Source organism: Heptranchias perlo, chromosome 33 (genome assembly GCF_035084215.1).
Source record: "Heptranchias perlo isolate sHepPer1 chromosome 33, sHepPer1.hap1, whole genome shotgun sequence".
NCBI classification, from domain to species: domain Eukaryota; kingdom Metazoa; phylum Chordata; class Chondrichthyes; order Hexanchiformes; family Hexanchidae; genus Heptranchias; species Heptranchias perlo.
The window spans coordinates 19,469,084-19,494,088 of record NC_090357.1 but is presented as its reverse complement, the minus strand read 5'-3'; the positions used below and the strand labels follow the sequence as shown (position 1 = coordinate 19,494,088).

Sequence of the window (25,005 nt, the reverse complement as noted above, 5' to 3'; positions counted from 1 at the left end):
ACTGTCCCTCACAGTGTTATTTTTTGTGTCTCGCCGCTGAGTCCAGGAAGTGCAATTTCTTGAGCAAACCATTCTCGCCTTGAATCATGTTCATGAAAGTTTCCTTTAAGCTGTGTAAGCTGCTGCTTGATAACACAGGCAAAATACAACTTTAAAAAACAAATGTGCTCTGGCTGTAATCACTGGAGAGAAGTGTTTGAAATGATTGCCATTCTTCATTTTCCTTTTAAAGATATGTTTCCTTTTGCACTGATTTCTGTGCTATTGATCTGTGATATTTTAAAAAGAAAGAGAAACAACATTCGAGAAGGTGGTCTTGCGGTATGACATACTGTATACCAATGCGCATGAGGTTCGAGCCTCATGCGCATATGGTGAGTCCTCCGACTCAGGCTACCTAGGCAGGGGTGGAGGGTAACTAGACAGGCAATCCTTCCCTTTAGGGAAAAAAGAGAGGGAGGGGAAGTCAGAGTTTAGTCCAAACCCTTGTACCCTCATCTCACCCAGCCAATGCTGTGTGGCATGGGATACGGCAATGGAGGGTGTATATATTCAATACAAGGAGAAGGGTGGTACAGTAATATAATGTGACAGCGTTTCAGTGCACTGGGCCCTGGCTGGTTTGGACCTGGGTGTGTGGCCATGCTTCCCCTGCACAGTGAGTCTGTCATGTGATGGCATGGATTGGAGGCCAGACACCTCCCCACAGTGAGAGGGTGGGGAAGGAAGGTATAAGCTAATAACCTGAGGCTGTGCCCATGCAAAAAGCTGGACAACAGAGTTCTTGCCCACCTATCAAGCCTGAAGGGAGTCTGGTAACATCATGGCACTAAAACAGACAAGAACAGAATAATGGAAAATCAGAATTTGCTGGAAAACCAACATGGCTGCAATCTGGCACAGGGTCCCCACTGACCTCGTAATAAAATGTAATATAAACCCTACAGAGCATCGATAAATTTAATATATTACAAGCTTTAACTTGATGTGAGATTTTACAAAGCAGTTTACTTGGTAATAATCTGAGTGTATTAAAAGCAAAATACTGCAGATGCTGGAAATCTGAAATAAAAACAGAAGATGCTGGTAATACTCAGCAAGTCAGGCAGCATCTGTGGAGAAAGAAACAGAGTTAATAATGTTTCAGGTCGATGACCCAGAGAGTTTTGTGGTACGCTACAGAATATTTGTACAGAAGCTGCAAGAACAATACAGAAAACTGTGGCTGCGGAATAAACCTGTTTGCTTATTGACTATTAATGCTTTAGGTCCTGAGAATGTTGCGTTAGGCTTGGGATGGAAGGTTTTGACATCTATTCCTCACCGCAATCTTTAAAAATGTTTCCAGATAACTTGACTTTTAAAATTAACGAGCGGAGAGTCCTCGATGTGGAAACATCCATGTTACTCCTTATAATGCTGGCTTTGCTTAGATACTTATGATGGTGCACAGGATAATTCTATAATTTTTGCTACTTTCGAGGAGGCTCTCTGATTGAGGTGCTGCAGGAATTGTTTGCAGATTCCTATCACTTTCTCCCTCCCTGTCCCTCCCTCCATTTCATAGAAAACAAGTGGAGTAAGAACCACTTCTGTGCACTAATGAAGTTTTTTTACCTTGCAGTTTGCCATCAGCAGCATCCCTGTGGTACTGCCACTGGCACTGACCATTAAGCAGTGCAAACTCCGCAGCACTGACAACACCTCAGGCACAATTTTTCATGGGTGCTATGAGCTGCAGCCAAAGGCAGCACAAACTTCTGTCCCCACTGGCAACCAATGGTTGTACATCAAAACCAGTGGCGCATTGCAAGAAAAAAACAGGGAGAACAGCAGGTCGCAGGTCTTCCCTTGAATAATGCTCTTATCGGTGCCCCAATCCTCTTATCAAAGTACTATTAGTGAGGTAGTCTGGGCAGGATCTCATTTAATTGTGTGTCCAGTGCTACTAACAAGGGAGAGCTGTTTGTCAGTGAAATGGTGTCATATGCATGATATGGTGATAATTGCTGAATTAATGGTGTTGAACTCCTTGTTGTCATTTAGAACAATGACGGACTTATTCCCAGTTCAATCCCACAATGCACCACCATGAACAAACTGTAACCTTCATTATGTTTCAGGTTCATTTTATTGCATGTGTGTTGTCACTAGCTTCACTTTACTGCTCAGTGCCATGACTGTAAGGATATGTAAACTGTATTTTTTTGCATTTCTTTTCCTTCCCTCCTCCTCCCCACCCACCCACCCCCCCCCCCACCTTCACCATTTTCTCCGGTTATAGAAGTAAGTGAGCCTACGAGCTCGACCCAGATTCAAGGTCAGTACGGAGCACTGTCATTTCTGTGGCTGCATCTCCTTATCTTTTCTCTAATGCATGAGGGAGGGGACCTCTTTCAGCACTGCCAGGAGTTTTATTCAGTCAGAAATTATTATTTTTTAAAGTGTTGTCCGGAAGCAAAGAATCAACAACAACTATCAGCTCCTTGAGAATAATTTCTTACTAATTGCAACAAGAGGAGTGGAATAATGGTCTTTTTTTAAAAAAAAGTATCCTTCTGGACAATGGCTGTGTACTGAGGCCAGAATCACCTGTTGTACAACTGATCTTATGTCTGCAAAATTCGGAATTGATATCTCAAATCAATTATATGTGAAACATCAATAAATTATTTTCTTACTTTTTATCCTTTGCCAAACACTGCTGCACAAGTTAGCTAAACTCTATATGCCTGCCCACCACTGGTATCAGTTAAATATTGTGTGATTTCAATAGTCTGAGAGGAAACTCATTAAACAGGGAAAGGGAGGCCATCACAATAGAATGGTTTATCATCAACTGCTTTAAGGTTAATTTTGTTCACCCAGCCTTACTTTTAGACCTATCAACTTATTTTTTTCTTTAAATCCTGTTTATTATGGAATGGTTTAGGGTAAATTGGGACTTCAGTCATTTCTGAGGAATGGTTCTGCAAATCTTTTGCTAGTCCTCAAAATTCATCAAGCACAACTCCAGAATATTTGTCCATTACATCCTATATTCATCTTTGCTTTCCTTGGCATGCTATCTCTATGCAGTTCAAGGGTCATCATGTTCCACAGTGACACTACCAGTGTTGGTGCAAGTGTTTGCGAGTGAGGACAGTGTATTACATGTAGAATTATTCTGCCTCTGTTAAATAGATTCATGTGGATCCAGCATAAAAAAGTGCAATTTCTGTCCTTTTATGGGACCAAAGTACAAACACATCTGATAGTTTAGAAGTTTAATGTTTTGTTACTGTTTTTAAAGTGGCTTGGCACATTCATAGACTCCTTTCATTTAGGGAAGAATACTCTGTGTGAAATCATTTTTCACAGCAAAGTACAGTCGTACCATCAAAAATCTGATCAAGGATGGGCCACTTTGCCTATCAGAGAAGCATAAGATTCCCAGCACCAACAGCCAGCCTTTCATTTAAATGCAATCCCATCCCACCCACTAAAAGGCTTACTGACATGAGCTCCTCAGGCTGATGCACAAAGTATTACACATCCTGTGGTGCAGCTGAGCACTGTCACAAAGAAAAAGTCTTATTTCTTTAAATTTCTGATTGTCTCCCATTCTCTTCTGTTGGTTGTGAACTATATGTGTTTTTATCTTTTAATTGAGGGACCTAGATGAAGGACTGAGGTCCCATCATGCAGGACACCACTAAAGTTGAAAAGAGTAGGAGAGAAAATGAGACCAATATAACATGGGTTGGGTGACACTAACCTTGGGTTTTAAAGCCTGTAAGTAGCACGAGCAAGGGAAGACTAGAGGGGTAAAGAGGTCACAGTTTTGAGATCCTGATAAGGAATTCAGTAGAATATGAGAGAATGTGATGAGTCTTGATTTCAACACAGTGAGGAGGAAGAGCATGTAGGACAACATACTTGGAGTTTAGAAGGAACAAGAGAGGAAAATGCAATGATATGAAAATATGTGCGTCTACAGAGAGACCAGAAAGATTGTCACATAGAGAGAGAACCATTAGCTGTCAGATAACGAGCTTTTTCTTGTATCCTTTCCAGGAATGCAAGACAACACTTAGAACAACCCCCTAAAATATATGACCAGCCATCATGTCTATAGTTCCATTAGCACTCATCGCCCTTTAGCACCTCTCACAAGTGGTCATTTTTCAAATATGATCCATGACAGGGAGTGCTCCAGGCTGTTTGATTAATTTAATCAAAGCTGTTAAATTTTCAAAAGGAATTCGATAAGGTGCCCACAAAAGGTTGCTACACAAGATAAGGGCACATGGGGTTGGGTGTATCATATTAGCATGGATAGAGGATTGGATAATGGACAGAAAACAGAGTGTAGGAATAAATGGGTCATTTTCAGGTTGGCAGGCTGTAACTAGTGGGGTGCCGCAAGGATCAGTGCTTGGGCCTCAGCTATTTACAATCTATATTAATGACATAGATGAAGGGACCGAGTGTAATATATCCAAGTTTGCTGACAATACAAAGATATGTGGGAAAGTAAGCTGTGAGGAGGACACAAAGAGTCCACATATAGTTCACAACCAAAGGGATATAGATAGGTTAAATGAGTGGGAAAGAAGGTGGCAGATGGAGTATAATGTGGGGAAATGTGACGATATTCACTTTGGTAGGAAGAATAGAAAAACAGAATTTTTTTCAAATGATGAGAAAGTATTAAATGTTGGTGTTCAGAGAGATTTGGGTGCCTTGTACACGAAACACAGAAAGTTAACATGCAGGTGCAGCAAGCAATTAGGAAGGTAAATGGTAGTTTAGCCTTTATTGCAAGGGAGTTGGAGTACAAGAGTAAGGAGGTCTTGCTACAGGTCTTTGGTGAGACCACACCTGGAGTACCGTGTACAGTTTTGGTCTCCTTACCTAAGGAAGGATATACTTGCTTTAGAGACGGTGCAACAAAGGTTCATTAGATTGATTCCTGGGATGAGAGGGTTGGAATGATGAGTAGAGATTGAGTAGAATGGGCCTATGTTTTCTGGAATTCAGAAGAAGGAGAGGTGATCTCATTGAAACATATGAGATTTTAGAGGGCTTGACAGGGTAGATGCAGAGAGGCTGTTTTCTCTGGCTGGGGAGTCTAGAACTAGGAGGCATAGACTCAGGACAAGGGGTTGGCCATTTAGGACTGAGATGAGGAGGAATTTCTTCATTCAGAGGGTTGTGAATCTTTGGAATTCTCTGCCCCAGAGTGCTGTGGATACTTAGTCATTGAGTATATTCAAGAATGAGATCAATAGATTTTTGGACTCTAAGGGAACCAAGGGATATGGGGATCAGGCGGGAAAGTGGAGTTGAGGTTGAAGATCAGACATGATCTTACTGAATGGCAGAGCAGGCTCAAAATGCCATGTGGCCTACTCCTGCTCCTATTTCTTATGTTCTTATGAATGCAACCCACTGGAATATCTTGCTTAACTGTTACTTATCACACATTAATCATGTTATATTTCATTACCTAACATTTATCAGCTAATTATAAATTTGTATTTATAGCTTTACTGAAATATTTCTCAACAAAATGGCGGGGGGGGGGGGAGACTTTTAAATTAATCCTGTGTTAAATAATAATAATGTCAAAAATCTTCATTATCTCCCAGTCCTTCCGTATTTGCAAGGGGTACAGTGGAATTGAAAAATCTACGACAGTAGTTATACTAATAAAACAATTACTGTCAAATTGGACAGTGCTACATAGATTAACATATTCATTGACTTATCTGTCAAAAATCATTGTTTACTGCTATGGCGGAGGTGATTATTTTTCACATTTTAGATCACTATTCGAGTTTTTACATCACCATTCCAAAGATATTCAGTCAAAGCTTCAAATGTTACGGAGAAAGATCATTCAGGGCAATCCGACAAAGACCTGCTGTTCTTTTCAGGATCCTAGTTAGGATGTTGTGGCTTTGTTAAACACGAAGTTCTAATTTCTGATGGACACTTTTTTCTTAAAAGTGTCAGCTTCGTGGCACATTATATTGTTACTCCATTTGTTGACACAAACTACCCCATGTGATAGCACAGCCAAGATCAGGAAGCTATCAGGCAGCAAACTAACCAGAGAAAGAAAGACTGAATGAAGCAGACCTGGCCACCCTCATGCAGCCTTTAGCAACAGGCTCCAACACATCATTGACCAAAGCCCTAGTTACTTTCCCACCCTATTGAGTGAGAGATATTTTTATATTTAATGTTATTGAGAAAAATATACTGTGCTGAATTTTGCTGGAACATTTCTAGGACTGGTGTGATTGGTCCTAGCAAAAGATTTGCTTTTCTTGATTCAGACTTCAATTTTCCCCCAATTTCATTGTGAGAAAAACGTGCAAGTTAGCAATTAACCAAGTGTTCCTTTTGTGGAAACAGATACAATAGCTCTATTGATTGGGCTAGTTTTATTTGGGGTGAAATAGAACTCTATAATATAAACAAAAGAACACTTAGTGTTCACATCGAATTCCCTTATCTGATATTTTAACAGAGGCAGTAAGCCATTTAACATAATAAACAGCAGACAAAACATTTTCACATGAATGCATTAAGCTTTCATACACTAATATTGCACTTTTTGTTTGGTTTACCTTCACTATGTACCATACCTTTATTGGGGCAAAGAGATGACCCATTTTTAAGTCTTTGGTAAAGCCAATATAGCACCAGTTGCTGGGAAATGCACTCGAATGGCATGATTTTACTTGCATTTAATATCTTCCCTTACTGGGAGACATGATTTGCCATAATTTTGTGGCTGAAACCAGGAACGCAGTTACATGGCGTTGTATGTTGGTGCAACATTGTGCTATCTCATGCCACCATGCAAGCCGGATTTTGGTCAATACGGAAAATCATTTGATTTAGAACAAAAAATGGAATCATACAGTCAAGCTACTTCAGTGCACTCAGCTATATCACAGGCTATTCATAGTGGCAAAAGTATTTGATTGCAATTCATGGTAATGATACCCTGTCAGTGCAGAAAGTAGTACCCCAGGTGGTGTGTTTGTTGCTGTTCAACTAACCTATTATTTTGTTCCATTTCTGTCTGTCCTTTCAATCTCATGGGGCCTGGGCGCATTCTGCTTTTTATCTTCTTTCATTTTCATCATGTAAGTAATCATATAATCATTATATCCCTTTGTTATTCCATTCCATTCCCTAGTCCCTAAAAAGGATAATTTGCAAGGGCAAAACCTTCCAACCGTTAAAGAATAATTGTATTCCATATTACTCTTGGATGGAGTATAATTTAGCTTACACTAATGGTTAATTAGGAGGAGAAAAAAAATATTAAATCCTGACCTATGAACCCAGGTTTGTTTATCTTATAACTGTTGACCTTCAGGATTACTTTTTGTGATGAAAGCTATTGGGGTTCTGCTGTGTTTTTGTTTACCAAAAAGAGACAGTACTGCCTTTTCATAACTCCACAGGATATCAAATTCAGTGCTAATATGTTAAATTTCACAAATGTGGTATTACAAGACATGTGATTGCTTACTTCAACTCTCTTATAAATATTTACATGGCATTAAAAATTACCTAATTCAGATTGGTATTGCTTAGCTAACATAACAGAAACAATTGCAGTGTAATTAAAAGAGACTTACCGTGTACTTCATTTTTTTGATTTAAAAAAAATTGTAGTTAGCCTACAACAAGCACTGCACTAGAGTGGAAAATAACTGTATTGAAAGGCGCCCTGTCTCTTTAAGAACTGTTGCCATGGCAGAGTTTGTTAAAATGAATTGGTCCCTGAATTCCTGAATCACTGTTCTACACAGTGAATATAATGCCCAGTCTTGTTAACCCTTCCTTTCTCCCCACCCGTCTTTAAAAAAAAATCAAAGATGGATTGGAAATTATACAAGTTCATGAATTTTCCCTGTGAGAAAGGATTTAAAGTGAAATTCTGTATTGCTAAAAGATGAAAGGAAATGGCTGACAACCTGTAATCAGGCCTAAGACTCAAGTTCCATTTAGATGTGAAATTGCTGTATAATTGTGTAGGTGGGGAGTACACAGTTGAAATACAGAATTGTAATTCATTTACATGATCATAGTTACACCAGTTATAGATGCCCACTCAGTGATAGTTATACAGTCTCCAATTATTCAGATACATTACTGTGGTGAAAAAATACAGGCAGATAAAGGCTAAACAAAATTAAAAACACTTAGTGACCCAGGCTGCACTACACCAGCCTGATGGACAACACTGAAAATAAAAACATTTGTGAAAATGTAGCATTGCTGATTTCATTATGTAGCAAATAAATAAGAACCTGCAAGTATTGACGTTGACAGCGCAGATTAAACATTCCCTTACTTGACTTCAGCAGATGGCAGATTGCTTTGTTAAAGAGCACTATAAATAAGAGGAAATAATCCAGGGATATCATGTGAAGAACAGTCACAGCATAGTGCTTCCCAGACTATTCTACTGTCAGTTTAAGTACATTCTTCTTCATGTTCTTCAAAGTCTCCTCAACCAGTTTATCAGGTTTGCAACCATAATTTCAGAAAATGCAATAATATTTAGAAAATGTGAGTCACTTGACATGATTTTAAAAAACTACACATTTTAAAGGCATTTCTGTCCATTCCCTTTCACCTTTACATCTTCTTTGTAACCCCTGTCACATATACTGAACTAATATGTAATGAACAGTTGAAATCATCGTTCTGTTCCTAAAACCTTTGCTGTTTGACACTCCAAAGAATGTGGTCTTTTATTCCTTCTGCACTATTTTAATGAGCTCTGGCTTATAGAAACACATTTTCCAGTTGGACTGCAGCTAATTGCAGTTATTAAAAAGACAGGGGGAAAAAAATTGGATAGGACCTATTATTGGGCGGGGGTAGCGCGATCCGCTATTACCCCCACGCCCAGTGGCCCCTGTGCAGGCAGGACGAGACTTTCGGGAGGCCTGAGGAGTCACTTCAAGCAGCGTTCCAAATCAGTTTTGACACGAGGATTCAATGCAATTTGCACTTTTCACCAGCAAGGGGAGCTCCAATCTCTTAAAGGCAGGCTGGCTCTTAAAGGTAGCTGGTACCTGCTATTTGCTGAAAATAAGTCTGCTCTCTGCAAGGAAACTGAACAGCGATCAGACATCGCACATGCAAAACACAGATGCAGCTCCCGTCTCTATGTTTACAAACTGATGAGTTATGTTAAAGCATTGAGTAAAGATTGCTCACTACTAAATCCCACATCCTCCATTCTGCATGCCAGACCTCACCAATCTGCCGATCTGAGTTTGTACCAGATATGCGAGAGTGCGTGCACCAAGGTTCTCTGTTGATGCACTAGAGGCCTTGGTGCAAGAGGTGGACAGAAAGAGGGACATCCTATATCCACTGGGGGTGGTGGGGGGGAGCAAGAGGCCCTCCAGACATATACCCAAAAGGCAGTGGGAGGTAGTGGAGGACGAAGTCAATGCCAGGAGCACAGCATCATGAACATGGATGCAGTGCAGGAAGAAGTTCAATGCTTTGGCATGAGCGGTCAAGGTGAGTGAGGTCAACTGTCAAGTGGCGTCTCCTACCAACTACACCACCAGCCACATCCACTGCTCTGTGCACTACACCTCCCCATCACCCACATAACAACAAACTCTTTCCATTAGTGTTCAACTCTTCCAATCAGATGCTTCCTCTCACCCTTACATATTACCTCAGTTGCAAGCTACCCACCCACAACTCACAGGCCATACACACTGGCAGCTATTCAACCATGATAGGCACATCACTCAGACATATGTCCCGCTTTCTTACAGGAAAAGGTGATGCATATCAGGAGGCAGCAAGTGGCAGTGGCATGTAGCCCCTCAAGCCTGTTCCGCCATTTAATGAGATCATGGTGGACCTGTGACCTAACTCCATATACCCACCTTAGCCCCATATGCCTTAATGCCCCTGGTTCACAGAAATCTATCAATCTCAGATTTAGAATTCACAATTGAGATAGCATCAACTGCCATTTGCAGAAGAGCATTCCAAACTTCTCCCACCCTTTGCGTGTAGAAGCGTTTCCCAACTTCACTCCTGCACGTTCTGGCTCTAACTGTTAGGCTATGTCCCCTAGTCCTAGTATTCAAGTATAGGAGACCTGGAAAAAAATTGACAACTGTCTTGACAGCCAGAAGCTATAATCCAGCCACTAACCTGTAAATCCTGCATGATCCCTTTAAATAGCACTCTAAGACACATTCAGATGGTCGGGGTTAAGACTGTGCGTTGAGTTGAACGTTAAGTCCCAAAATGGTGTCTGTCACTTTAAATCAGCATTGCACACTGATTGTATCCATTTTCTCCTTACTTTACATGCTTCCGGGGTTCGGTATTTGCGCATGCGCTAACTCCTATATCAAAATGGCGTCCAGCGCACATCACGCTGGAAACGTGCGTGCGCAGCCAAGACGCCATCTTGGATGTCGGAGAGGCTGTGTAGCGCCGAAACAACAGGCGCTACACGGCCCAATTTAGCGCCCACAGTTTCTTATTCTCTACACCCCAGGTGAGATTACCAGAAAAATAAAATCTATATTTCACAGCTAATTATTTGCCTCCGTTATCTTCAGTTAGTGAGCAAGAATGGAGTATATGTCGTGCTCCCATATCTACAGGACTTCTATATTTTACAGGGCAAAAAAAAATCCAGTTTGGACATGGGTTGTTGGAAAATGGTAAAACCGCAGAATCAACTGTTTATTCTATGGTTTCCTGTCCAGTTCCAAAATGGCACCTTGCATCACGAGATGTGATGAATTGCTTGTGTGTTTACAGCTGAGACTTTCCACATCTGCATTCCTAGGGCATATTGGGAAATTTCACCGGAGCATCCAATTTCCTGGTATGTGCTCTGGTATGCACCAGGAGTGCTGAAATCCTGGCCGAGATTTCTTATGTTTTATCAAAATAACTTCAGAATGCTTTCAATTCTTTTTTTTAAAAATTGTGTTCTCACCTCTGGGTATGTATGGAAAAGCAGTCAAGAAAATATTCAGGGACTAAAATGCCACTATATGGGGTCAGCCTGATTCTTGATCTGGGAGCACGATATGACTCAAATCCCAAATCATTTATTTATTACATATAAATAAAACTTTTTCAGTAATTCATTATAAAAATGTCATTCCCCCAACATAAATTTCACCGAATAAAGCCTTTTATCATTTATTTCATCCTCATTCTCCTCCAAATTGGGCCAGAGGAAGCATGACTGGTTGAGTCATGGATCAGCCCATAGTCATTGTTAAGGTTCCTCTGTGATCTCCAATTGGATTCTTAGTTCAAAGGCAACAAGGTGGCCTAAGTCTATTTTCCCTGTACCTTTGTACCCCACCCCCGTCCACCAAAGTAGAAAAGTTACATTTCCCCACAGCATTCCATTAGCAACCTGGCAGAAAAATAACAAGGTTAGCTCACTGAGGCAAAAAAGCCAAACAGCTGGCTATGGAATTCTTAACCTTCTGGGTTAAAGTCAACTATTCAGCCACTTAGAGTAGCAGACCACAGAGTGTCACTCTCGAATCAAAATTCAATGTTTTATGCAATGTCAATTCAAGATGTCTAATGCTATCTACAGTTCTGAGTTGTAGAGTGATAATAAACATGCATTCACTAAATTTGACTGTTGACTTAAAAGAACACGTTATTTCAATTTGTGTTTAACCCTTCACCAACAAGTTATGGAACTGATCTCAGGACACCATAAATTTTAGTTTAATGTGATGTTATCTCTGAATATTGACTTTTGTCAGTTTATTACTGAAAGTTCTATTTTCATTTGCTAAAATTCTTTTTGAATTGCATCCATTTTATTCATAACATTCTTCATGGCAGCAAAATGTTGTTTAAAGGAATATTCTAGTTATTGGATCTTAGACAGTACAATTACCTTTCGAGCTTCTCCAAAATGAAAACAAGATTCAGCCTTTTTTTTAACAAATAGGTGCTTTTTTTTCCCTCACAGCCAGCACTTGTCAGAATCAAACAGTAGCAAACACAATTTTTACTGATGATTCCTGTTGTTTGAAAAATGATTGTGGTTAAAATGATGGTGCTGGACATCACGTTGTCTGCCTTACTAGAATGAGGCTGTTCTCCTCGAGCCTGGTACAAATTTTTATATCACCTCCAGTTGTTAGGAACAACAAAAGGGGTAATAGCTCCTGTGATAAGCCATTGCTCAATTTTGTGGATCACATTATGGATTGTTTTGATCTCAACAGGAAAAATGTTAGGCTGTCAACTGTGCAGTATGGTCTTCTACATACAAATATTTATCTTCCAAAGCATGTAGGAACACTGGCCTTATAAAAGACCATGTTATGCTGGTGCCATCTTGATCAGGTGTTCTTCCCAACGCTGATTGTGTATAAACGCTTTGTTCTGATTAACACCTTCCTGTGACTGGATAATACAAAGAGAACTAAGTGGCAACAACAGCAAAACATTTCTTGATAATTCACTGTCCCCTCTTTATGTACAGTCACGCCAACAAGCATGTACTAATGAATTTGTTCACAAACACTGTACAATCAAAATGTATAATGACTTTATACAAAATATGTATATAACTATATGAATTTTTCATTGAGGAAGCCCATACCTACAGTAACATTCCTCCTCACCATTAGAGGGAAGATCTATAACAGATATTGGGCCAAATCTTGCTGGAGCAACTTATCTCGTGGTGTGCCCCATTAATTGGACTTCTGTACCCTTCAGCTCAAACTTTTTTGCACCATAGTTTGCTGGAAGTGCGAGCTGATAATGGCATAGCGAGGGAAATGGGACATTTGGGATCTTAGTGAATGGCGGGATCAACAGTGCATCCCCTTAACCAATGAGATTTAAGGATTGAGAAAGAAACAGAGGAACGACGGAGAAGGAGGGTGAATTAGAGTGGGTGAATTAGAGTCCAATCAGCTGCAGAAAGAGAAATAAATAGAGGGAAAGATTTAATTAAGAGAGAAAAAAGAGACAGAAAGGAAAAGTAAGAAAAACATTTAAAATTTGACATTTTTCAAATATCGATTTATTACATGCAAGAATTAGATTGAACAGTTTAAATTGTTCCCTTTCTGGGCCAGAGAGGCTGATTGGCGTTGCATTAACAATTATCACAACATTAAAAAGGTATATACACTGTTAACTTCCAGCCCTAACTTTCGGCAGCAAGTTTAATGGGCAATTAATGTGCAACTACAGAAAGTTCTTAAAATTAACGGTGAGGCTAAGGGTAAGATGCTGTTTGTGCGAAGCAAACAGCGGAGTGGTGTAAATCGACCAAGTCCTGGAGATTCGCAACTCATGTATCTGTTAATCCACTGAATTTGCTAGCAAATTGGCTCATTAATAACGGCGTGCATCGTTAACACCCCATTATTTTTCGAGCAAGATCTGGCCCATTAGGTCATCTTATAGCATCACTGCATCAAAGTCAGCTTGACTCATCAGATGAAGATCACAATGCCGATTGAAAGAGTGCATATTTCTCCAAGTAACTCTTTCCCAAATAGTCTCAAGGAAAACTCTTCACGTGTTGAAAAGAAATAACAATTTGTATAGCACCTTTCAGCTCTTCAGGACATCACAAAGCACCTTATAGCCAATTAATTATTATGAACTGTAGTCACTGTTATTCTGTAGGCAAACAGGACAATCAATTTGCAAACAGCATGATCCCACATACAGCAATGAGATAAATGACCAGTTGGTGGTGGAAGTTAAGGGATATGTGTTAGCCAAGACAACTGCTTTTCTTTGAATAGTGCTGTGGGATCTTTTATGTCAGCGTGAACAGTCAGATGGGGTCTTGGTCTGAAAGGTGTCACCTCCAACAATGAGCTTTCTCTCAGTCCTGTACTGAAATGTCAGCCTAGATTGTATGCCTATATCCCTGGAGTAAGACTTGAGTCCATGATCCTCAGACTCAAAGGTGAGAGTACTATCACTGATGCTTGCTGACACATATTGGCCCATAATGTGATCACAGGACAAGTAGGATGGCTCTAACCTTTCCTTATGGCTTAAGATCAATAAGGGAATAACGTTAGGAGTTGTTCACTACAAGATGATTCACTAATCTCTGTTTAGTTTTAAGATTATTGAAGGATTTGTTGTCAAACAAACAAATAGTTGCTATAACAAGCACTGATGTAGCTGCCCTGAGGCAGCATAGATTTGTGATTGGAGCAGGAGAAGATTGTTTGAATTCTTGGAGGAATATAATCTCTTCATTTCAGCTTCATGAGTCAACCCAGAACATTGCTGAGTCTGTGCTGCATTTTTGACCATTCAGAGAATGGTTCCTATCTGCAACCCATTGCCATTCAGACTTGGAGCTGAAGATGTTGTTCTCAAGGAGACTTGGTTTGTGAGGAACATCAAGAGAAGCCATTCATGTGCGACACATTGCATTGAGTGAATGGAACAGTTAGACTATTTTTCATAGAATTATAGAAAGGTTACAGCGCGGAAGGAGGCCATTCGGCCCATCGAGTCCGCACAGCTCTATGCAAGAGCAATCCAGCTAGTCCCACACCCCCGCCTTATCCCCATAGCCCTGCAATTTTTTTTTTCTTTCAAGTACTTATCCTGTTCCCTTTTGAAGGCCATGATTGAATCTGCCTCTCCCACCCTCTCGGGCAGTGCATTCCAGATCCTAACCACTCGATGTGTAAACAGGTTTTTCCTCATGTCACCTTTGGTTCTTTTGCCAATCACCTTAAATTTATGTCCTCTGCTTCTTGAACATTCCGCCAATGGGAACAGTTTCTCTCTATCTACCCAGTCTAGACCTTTCATGATTTTGAATACCTCTATCAAATCTCCTCGCAACCGTCTTTGTTCCAAGGAGAACAACCCCAGTTTCTCCAGTCTATCCACATAACTGAAGTCCCTCATCCCTGGAATCATTCTAGCAAATCTCTTCTGTACCCTTTCTAAGGCTTTCACATCTTTCTTAAAGTGCGGTGCACAGAACTGGATACAATACTTCAGTTGTGGCCGAACCAATGTTTTATAAAGGGTTCATCGTGATTTCCATACTTTTGTACACTATGCCTCTATTTATAAAGCCCAGGATCCCGTATGCTTTTTTAACTGCTTTCTCAACCTGCCCTGCCACCTTCAACGATTTGTGCACATATGCCTCCAGATCTCTCTGTTCCTATAACCCTTTTAGAATTGTGCCCTCTAGTTGTTCTTCCTGTCCTTGTTCTTCCTACCGAAATGTATCACTGCATTTTTCTGCGTTAAATTTCATCTGCGACGTGTCCGCCCATGCCACCAGCCTCACTATATCCTCTTGAAGTCTATCACTATCCTCCTCGCTGTTTACTACCCTTCCAAGTTTTTGTCATGCTTGGAGCACATATTATGCTTCAGAAAATTAGCTAATATCAGATGGCTTAAGCAAAAGTTCTGGGTATTGGTTCCCGGGAAGTATCCTTAACATTCAATACAGATCTTAAAACCACATGCCAGCATAGGTGCAGACTTAGCTCACTTATACCCTACCCTAATAACACACCTTAATCCTTCATCTCTAAAAGGCACCGTCGACTGAATGAAGCTGAATTTTTCAACATTTCACTCGAGCAACCCTTATGGTATCTCTGACAGAGATGACCATTTGTGCCAAATTGTGAGCGGTTTTGTGCTCTGGAGCCACCAAGAACTTGATTGAAACGGGCCCAAAATCAGTTCATTTGGAACATTTCAGCCTCCAGACAAAAGGAAACTCTCTCAGAGCTCCAGTTTGGTTTGGATTCAAATGTAGGTCCCAAAGGTGAAAGGATATGTTCCAAATCTTTGTGCCACCCAACCTGCATGTATTTATATCGTATTTAACATTATTTCTGAAGCACAATTTTTTTAAAAAACTACTTCCTTATTCTACTTAAAACATATCTAACTTTGGTACAGCTTATTTTTGAGTAAAGGAACAAGTTATATAACTGCTATCAATCCATTTGTGAGCTTGGTAAAGATTTGTACTAGAACTCCAGGAATCCAATGCAATTACACCCAGCTAGGTGCAGGTGATCCAATGTCACCAATCTAATATTTTAACCATAATAGTACTTCAAACTATTATCTGGAGTAATCGACTGGGAAACGGAGATTACGTTGATTTAGGATGGAACAGGTGCTGGCTGCAAGAAAAAAAAATGTGTTTTTATGTACGGAGAGCTTGCAATTCCATTTTATTTATAGAGAAACATATGTTGTTTAGGTAAGTGTATTACTTAACCATTCATCTGGATCTTTCCTTTAAAGAAAATGTAGTTGGTGCAAACTCAAAATGAGATTAATAGCACCTGCAGTGCAGTTTGCTCAAATTTAAATTAAGGTTTGTGCTGATGAGAGGTTGAAACCTTCAAAGTAATATTTATGATGTTAACTACATGGTATCTGGAGGTTGAAAGTAGAAGAAATAAAGATTCAGACATTTGAATTAACAATTCTTGCAAACGCTGCTATCTACTGCTTCAAGCTTTGCTCTTTTATTTTTTGCATTGTTTACTTTGATATTGTTACAATCATCTTTTTAATGATTTGTCATAGTTAAAAAATATATATAGTTAGAAATGAGTCCTCTTTTTATTAAGTAATCCATAACATTATGGTTAACGATTTTGAACAAATCCATAATCTACTTTTTCTATTGACAAATCTCCATTACATCTGCAGCCTGAAGTGATACATGCTTCTTGAATTGAACATCCAGTTCATTAAATATCGCTATATCATTCCTGTGCAGACAGCACTCACTCCTGGGCTCAAGACTGTTGAAACTTTCCTGCAACCTACCCTTTTCAAACAACTGCATACAGACCCTTTTGTTCCTGGCATCAGTTTGCTGGAACAATCCACTCACAGGAAAGGGAACTTTTCAAGAGCCCACAGTTTGAATGTTTAGAATAATTAACACTGAAGTTTAATCTGTTAGCCCTTAAAATGTTCCTCTACTCTTAAGTGAAGTAATATGGTTTACAGAATTTAAACTATTGGTGAGAGCATTATCTACCTCTATTTTGAGAGTTCTGCCAACTCCCCTTCTGTTATAGAACTTCTCTGCTAAAGGTTCTGGTGCACAGGAGACAGCCTTAAGTGGACACTTTCAAAAGGGAGATGAGAACTTTCTTCAGTGTTCAAAATATATATGATGATTATCTCCCTCAGTCAAACCTCAATCACTTCGCTAACTTTGTACTGAAATGAATCCTAAATGAGCCATGCTCTGCAGTGGATGGTACCAGGTAAGCGTGGTTGGATTGTACAATCCAGAGACATACCACTGAAAGAATATACCTATCCAAGGCTGCTACACCTGCTGGTCTCACTTCGGAAACAATACAAGGTAGGCTGTCTGCAACTGGTTGGAATCTCCATCCAGACATATATAGCCACTTGTTGCCACCTTCGGTGGATTGATGCCCAGGTTTTAGCAATTGTTCTATTTTCACTGCTGGAGCTGCCGTTGCCATAAGGAGGAATGGGATTGGTTGCTCTTGTTTTCTCTACTGCTCCTGAAGTACTTGTAATAGTTTCATGCCAGGTATTGGTAAAACACCCCTTATAACACTGGACCTTCGATTTCAGAATGCATGTATTTAGATCTGGATTTAACATCCAGTGCATCACGTGTCTAATACTGAAATCCTGTATTGAAGTTTCCTCCACACTCTTGTTGCAACTTAGTTTACATTTAAATTGTTTATCATAAGCTTTTTGCTTTCTTCAATTCTTTTTTTTAGAAGAGAAAACTTCCACAATTCTTGCAAATTGGAAAGGTTTGTAAAATAAAAAAAAATGCATGAAACAAATTATAACTGCACTACAACTTAACAGTCTCTGTGAGCCCTAAAGAATACTAAACTAGCTGCTGGTGTTCAAGCAAATAAATTAACCTATTAACCCAGAGAAATTGGTCTTCAGCACCAGTATTGTTGTTGCCTCTTTATAGCTTCTAAGTAAATTTGCTCCATTAATTAATTCCCAATTTCCAGATCCCTTTAAATTGTCTGTTGCTTTGTAGTGTTTCCATTCATCTAGTCCAATTAGCACAGTTGTAGTGACCTGGTTTAGTTGTTTAGTTTGCTGTACTGAATGCATTGTAAACATATGCATGTGTGTGTTTAAAGTTTCATCAGTAGCATTGGATCATCTCAAATTGTACACTAAAATACTCAATATTTGCATTGTGATATGATGCTTTTTCAAATGGTATTTTAAAAGTATTTGGTCATGGAAAAGAATTACAGCCAAATCCCTGGTAAGATCAATTTGGGATTGCACCGAGAATGTCCAGTGATCTTAAGAGAAGAGTGATCTTGCCGGAGGTGATTCGGTCATTAGAAATGTATTTTTCAGATGTTGTATGATCGAAAAATTATTTTTAAGCTCAGATGCAGGTCTGTTTTCATAGGTTAATTTCAACCATGTTGGATAAATAGGAACATGCAATAAAGTTTATGGCCCAGAAATTGATGGAAAAATAACAGCAAGTTCAAGACGCCTGCCATTATTAGTGCTTAAAACATGCAGCAATTTGTGGCGAGGAAGAGATAAGCCATGAGTTGCAAATAGCCACAAATTGCTGGATGATTTGCTGTTAGCCTCGCAAAAATGGGAGCTGATCGTCGACCGCCCTCTTGACATTCATTGAGTGTCAAGAAATTGCTCGATTTGCGCTGTAAATTTTTTTTCTTACTTTTCCTCTCTATCTCTTTTTTTTTCTTAATCATCTTACTTTCCATCTCTTTATTTCTCTTTCTGTATCTAATTTGACTCTAATTCACCCTATTTCCTTCTCTGTCAATCACTCTGTTTCTTTTCCGATCCTTAAATTGAATTGATTAAGGAGATAGACCATTGGACCTGACGTTCATGAGGTCCCAAATGCCCTATTGCTCTCGCCGTGCCATTATCAATTCACATTTCCGGCAATTTGCGGCGCAAAAATAATACAATCTGAAGAGTGAGGTAAAAAAAAATCAAGTGCACGATGCTCACCGCGAGATGCGCCACTCCAGAAATTTCTGGGCCATTGTAGCATAAGAGATACTGGCCTTGAAATTGATCTGTGGGGTAATAGGCCCAAATGCTTAACAAATTCTCTTCCTACAATTTTAGCAGACATGAATTTATTTAAAATAAGTTCATTTGCTTTATTTAAATGGGTTGATGTCTCTGCTGTAGCAAGACGAATTTCAGATGACCGTCATATGCATTTGTGCCTTTTGTTACCACAGCCTAATTCCAAGGTCCCTGTGATAAGCACTTTAACATTAAATAATCTTGACTTCTTGTCAGATATTTATATCTTTCTATTTTGTGGCATGAAATAACTCGTTACGTTTTGTCTTCATAGCCTATCAGTAAAACAAAGACACTTCTTTCATTCTGTGTTTTAAGAGTAGTATATGAAGATAAAGCGCAATGGTTGGAAGTGCTAATGCAGTTTATCATTCTGCGAAGCAGCTTGTCAATAGCTGCAAATGTATGCATTTTACACAACAACATTACTGATTGTGGGTTCAACAGAAATTTCTAGCACTCTTTTAATATTGACAAGATAATTTAAACAAAAGAAAGGTACATGACAGCAAAGCAGAAAAAGTATTCACTGGAATGCTCCTGAAGGTGCATTAAAGAGACAGTATCATTTTGGAGGGACTACAGTAAATTAGTCGGTCATCACAACCAGGTTGGCCATAGGTACCACAAGACTTTTCTACTGTGCCCTCCTTTCTGTCGGCTCCGCAGTATCTGCAAATTGTCACTTTCCCTTTAGGTCTTCTCCAACACAGTTACACAATTTCAATTTTGGCCTACACCATTCCCTCAAAAGATAGGATCTAATTGGTTGGACTTTAAGTTCATGTTAAAAGGGAAGTCTTATTCGCTGAACAGCAAGTTCACTTCGGAAGGATAGCGTTTGATGCTTAATAATCCAGGAGCTTATTAGCTGGACTCTTCCAGCCATTGGAAGAGGGAGAATCCCATTGGTTTGAGACTATTAACCACCAATTAATTGAATAATAACCATCTGATGTAAAAGTAACAGCAGCCCTTCTGGGAATCAGCAAGTTTAGTTTCTAAGGCAACAGGGTTTTTTGGAGATAATTTCAGCAGAAAGAAATGTAACATTATTGCAAAGATTAATCTAACTGCAAGTTCAGTACGCGATACATTCTACAGGATCCTGTTTTGCTAAGTCCATTCTCTCTTTTGGACCAAGCAGTTAATTGTTTATTGGGTACCATTTCAGCCAGTGTAAAGAGCACACTCTAAACTATCAACCAGTCCAAATCTGGTCTGTAACTGTCAATTTAATAAATTATCATTCGTACCACAACACACGTTATGTCTGGTTTTCTTAAAGGAACTGGTCTAAAGAAATAGTTAAAAAAAATTACAAAAGAAAATCCCAATCCCCATGCCATCGGCTCCATGTCCCAACTCCAACATTTGTTTTGATATTGTCTTGTACGGGGCAACCTAAATTGTCCCTTGTTATCATCCATTGGTCTATTATCTGGAGGGATGGGGCATTGACCCTAACATATCTGGTCCCATTCACTTTGCAACAGAAGATAAGTATACTGCATCTCGTCTACAATTCCCATAAACCGAGCTTCTAATGTACAGTAAGGAGAAACTAGGTGCTTAACCCAGGGAGGGAAGAGAAAATCGGATTCATTCCAGGTCATTCATATACAACTTCTAGTGGCCATCTTAAAAACATGATTCAGTGATGCCCTCTGGACTGGAGAATTATGCATGGTCTCCAAAGAGATAGAAAGAAAATTGAGCTAATTTTTTTCAAAATTTTCTTCATAGTGAATCTCTTTGGGGTAGAAATTCGACTTGGTTAGTAACGTAAAACGGACGGTATCGCATGGGCCTTATTGTGTTTATATTTCTTATTTGCTGGTTTGTCCTGTTTCAATTCTATTGAAGTCAATGAAATTGAATATTGCGCTGGGAATAAAACGTGTGGCCAATGCAATACCGCTTGTTTTGTGCTGCTGCCAAAGACAAATGTTTACCCTTTTGTGCTTTCCTATAGAAATGCCAACAAATGTAAACCAACCTGTGACAAAGAAAGTTGTGTAAATTTTTAAAGCAGCAAAATGCAGATCTTGACAAAATATTGCAATGAGACAGTGTCGCATTTATTTTTCTGCTTGTCTCAGTGAGGGAAATCACTATTAAGGATCGGACAAATTTTCCACTTTGTTAACCTACTGTTGGGATCAAACACTCCCAGGTCCACTATAGCACAGATGAGATGGCAAGTAGAGTTTCCTCTTTCCCAATAATGTTCCTTAGCCCATAGGTGCCTAAACAGCAGTTCATGACCACAAGCAGCCCTGAATCCTGGAAATCGGTCCTTTATAATCCAAGCAACTCAGTCCTATTTGTATTTATATTTCTTATTTGCTGGTTTTTCCTGTTTCAATTTCGTGGGCCTGTAGATTTGGAAAGGGCTGTTCTTACTGGATAATTAAAACATCAAGATTTGATTGTATCAGCACCTATGAAAATTAGTGGGAACATGGATTTAAACTTTATATGTATTCCCCGAGGCTCTACGCTACCCACCAAGATAAAAAGCGTGGATAGCCCTGCCTTAACCCAGTCTCACCAGATCACTGGCTACCGTATCAATGTGAATTTTTCTTCTTTCCACATCAGTCATTCTCATCGTAACTCGGAATGAGACTTAAAATAGGAATGTATAGGATAAAGACCATTGCTCACAATCTGACTAGTCCCAAACTTTGAAAAATACCATAAACTACTCCCTCCTTCATACCTCTCAATCCCCTTCTTTGCTAAATATTGATCTAGAATTTGCCAACAAAACTTAATGTGAAATTATAGTAAATTTAAATGCAATGGACTTGTGTCCATAGGGAGCTGGATTTCGAATGCCAAACTCATTTCACTTAAGATCTTTAAAGAGAAAACAGTCTGATATAACTTGAACAGTTATTCCAGAGGTGTAAGGCAGTGCATCAAACATTCCTCCTAGAGGATACTGTCTCTTAATATACAGTGACTTCGAAGGTTTCAAGCACTTCTCAGAGATATTTCAGGGCTGGTGCAAGCTACAATTTGCAGCACTGTGAGCTTCAAAACATGACGTATGTCACTAAGCTGGTAATATGTGCTTGTCTATCCACAGGACCAGGAGCAGTGCTTGATGGGAACAACCGCGCTTCTGCAGGAATGACTGCTTCACTATGGCTACTGGCGATACTCTTCGTCCACTTCCTCTTCAAATTTTGACGTGGTGCGGCGCCATTGAACAGCGCACTGCCTCTAACCCGAACAGAACAAATAAACTTTATCCTGCACAGGTTGTGCACAGGCTATAAAACATCGCGTATAGGTTCTGTGCTGACAAGTATTTGTTTTTGTGAGTCCATACTGGTATTTCCCCTCTGTTGGCTGCAGGGCGCTGGTGCATAATTGCTGTCAGAACCGTTAGTTCAGTTACTGTTGATTTTCCACTTTTTAATCCTCCATGTTTTAGCTGATGTAGTGTTTACATATTTTATGCTTTCAATGATGTTTATTTATGCAGGTACTCTTCATCAACCTTTCCCTCACATACGTAAAGCTGTCTGTGGTTTTACTGGGTGGATGATATAATTTACCTGTATACTATTCGTAGGCTACCAGATAAATAATGTAATATGCCTGTAGACCATTGGCTAATTAACAGGTGGATTGTAGCCTATCAGCTAGCTGAGCAAAAGTCTAGCAGATAAGCTGCACACTTATAACAAAAGGGGCAGTTTTACATTAAAGTTTAAGGATCTTTATCTTAGAGCAATTCTATTCCAGAAGTATATCTCACTAACGGTTAGGCCCACATCGACTATCACCATAATATATAAATTGTGGAAAACTAATACAATTGTATCTGTCATGTACGTTAGAGTAAATATATAACTCTTTAGTTTCCATTTGATTGTGTATTATGTGTGCACATAATCATATTTCTGCACTTTGAGTCCAATATACTTATATAATTTGCTGAAGGCTTTTCCTGTACTGCAGTGGAACTAGGCCAAAATTATCAACCAATCACATGAGAGAAAGAGGTGGCCATTTGAAACGCATGCTGGGAAGGCCTTTCCAGCATAATGTGTATTTGGTGTCTCCTAGTTTATATGTTACTAGTTTATAAAAAGGGAAGCCATGTGATTGCTTAAAGCTGCAGTATCCCTTTTATTTTGTTGGCATGATGCATTTCTATAAGAACAAATTAAATGTATACAATGGTACCCGTTAAAAACTATTTCTGGCTATGTGAGATTTTGTTCTAACTTTTTTTTTCGCGGAAGTTAGCTGGAATAATCCTGGAAATGATGCTGCAGGTTTTGCACTTCAGATGTTTGCCACTGTTCATTTTAATTTCAAGCCATAATCGTTCACTCTTTTGTTGTTTGAATACTGACAGATCTCAAGTCATGGGGTTGACAGTGTGATCGATTGCTGTATTCAGCAAGCCTCAGGCAGCATCTGATTGTGTGCTCAGCTCACATATTAAAAAACGTAGTTCTTCTCACAACACGATCATACATATTAGGGCCGTGAGGCCTAAGTAACATGAAGTTTTTATTCTTTTAAAATGTTACTGTGTCATAGATCCACTGAGCAGATTCCAGTGATAGAAAAGATTTAATCAGAAATGGGAAGGATGGTATTGGCGGGAATAGGTGGGCAATGGGGAAGAAGGATTTTGCTAATATTATCCTGGAGCTGCCTTAGTGTTGGAATCCTTCCAATTGAATAATATGAAGCTGCTGCTTTAAATCAATTGTGTTAGTATTAAATTTTCAAAAATGTGGCACTCTATTAAAGCATTCCTATATACGCTTGAAAAAACTTACATTAACCTCATTCATCCTTCAGGGCAGGAGGTAAGATATTCGGGCAATAACGTGTTGACTGCGAACGAGCAACATCATTAAAGGTTCAGATGATGACATGGAGTTTCCTCCATTGCTGGGATTGAAATTCCTGGCACAGCAAGTGAACCTAGAGTGCCTCTCACTGCACTACAAACCATCCTGATTTGAAGTATTAGCTACAAGACAGAGTGCTTGCTTCTGAAGTGTAAAACCAATATGCACCACAAATTATATCAATATTTTCTAAATTTAATAGGCAAAAAATAAAAAAGATCAGCTTACATTTTGTCAACCAAATTCTAACCCCTCGTACACCTTCTTTGAGCTGGAAAGCTTCACAGGGAAGCTGGTCCAATACATGGTCTCGCAGAACCAGCCTTGACTATGCTTAAGCTTGGGCTATCTTGAAGCAATATCATCAAGCTTACAGAATAAAACAGACACTGCACAGGAATGGTAAAGTATATTTAAATTTACTTTTAAAAATTATCTTAAATTTAATCTACATATGACAACCTTATTAATTTGGTTATTTCAGAGCCGTGAAAACACTTTGAACCATATAAAAATTGCTAATGAAGTTCTAATACAAAATATAATTACTACTGTTCTCTGATATTATTTGCTTCAGTTCTTTGAGGACGAAAGGGTTTTCTTTGACTTTCTGGGACACAAACATGTTTTCGTCACATATCAAATGGCTTTTTGCAGCAACAGAAAAGGGCACAATGCTGAATATTATGAAACGCAATAAGAGCAAAGTACATGTGGCAAACTGTGCCTGCAGAGTGGAATAAAGGAAGTCGGAATTGTACTAAACAGCTTTTCTTTTTTTGGTAAGTTATTACATATTTTCTGTTCTTCCTGTTTTCAAAATCACTCTGCACCACCTCCCACCAGCCAAAAGGACCAGCTGAACACCAGCTCCCAGGTCACTATAAAAAGCCACTTTGTAACTAATGATTAGAAGATGAGCACAAGCTGAATTACCCAGGGTTCCTATTTACCAACACTC

At 39.3% G+C, this 25,005-nt stretch overlaps 1 protein-coding gene across 5 annotated transcripts in view; it reads left to right on the top strand.

Moving 5' to 3' along the window:
• The window catches only part of opcml (opioid binding protein/cell adhesion molecule-like), an 859,132-nt gene extending 835,758 nt beyond the window's left edge, over positions 1 to 23,374 (top strand). For 2 of the 5 annotated variants that reach the window (XM_067971042.1, XM_067971038.1), the window contains 3 exons: positions 2,285 to 2,320; positions 17,814 to 17,849; positions 22,253 to 23,374. In XM_067971042.1, the coding sequence (XP_067827143.1) occupies positions 2,285 to 2,320; positions 17,814 to 17,849; positions 22,253 to 22,356 (176 nt within the window). In that variant the 3' untranslated portion in view covers positions 22,357 to 23,374. The remainder of the gene's footprint in view (positions 1 to 2,284; positions 2,321 to 17,813; positions 17,850 to 22,252) is intronic. The other 3 variants (XM_067971039.1, XM_067971040.1, XM_067971041.1) reach the window with 3 other exon arrangements.
• Positions 23,375 to 25,005: the final 1,631 nt, after the last annotated feature.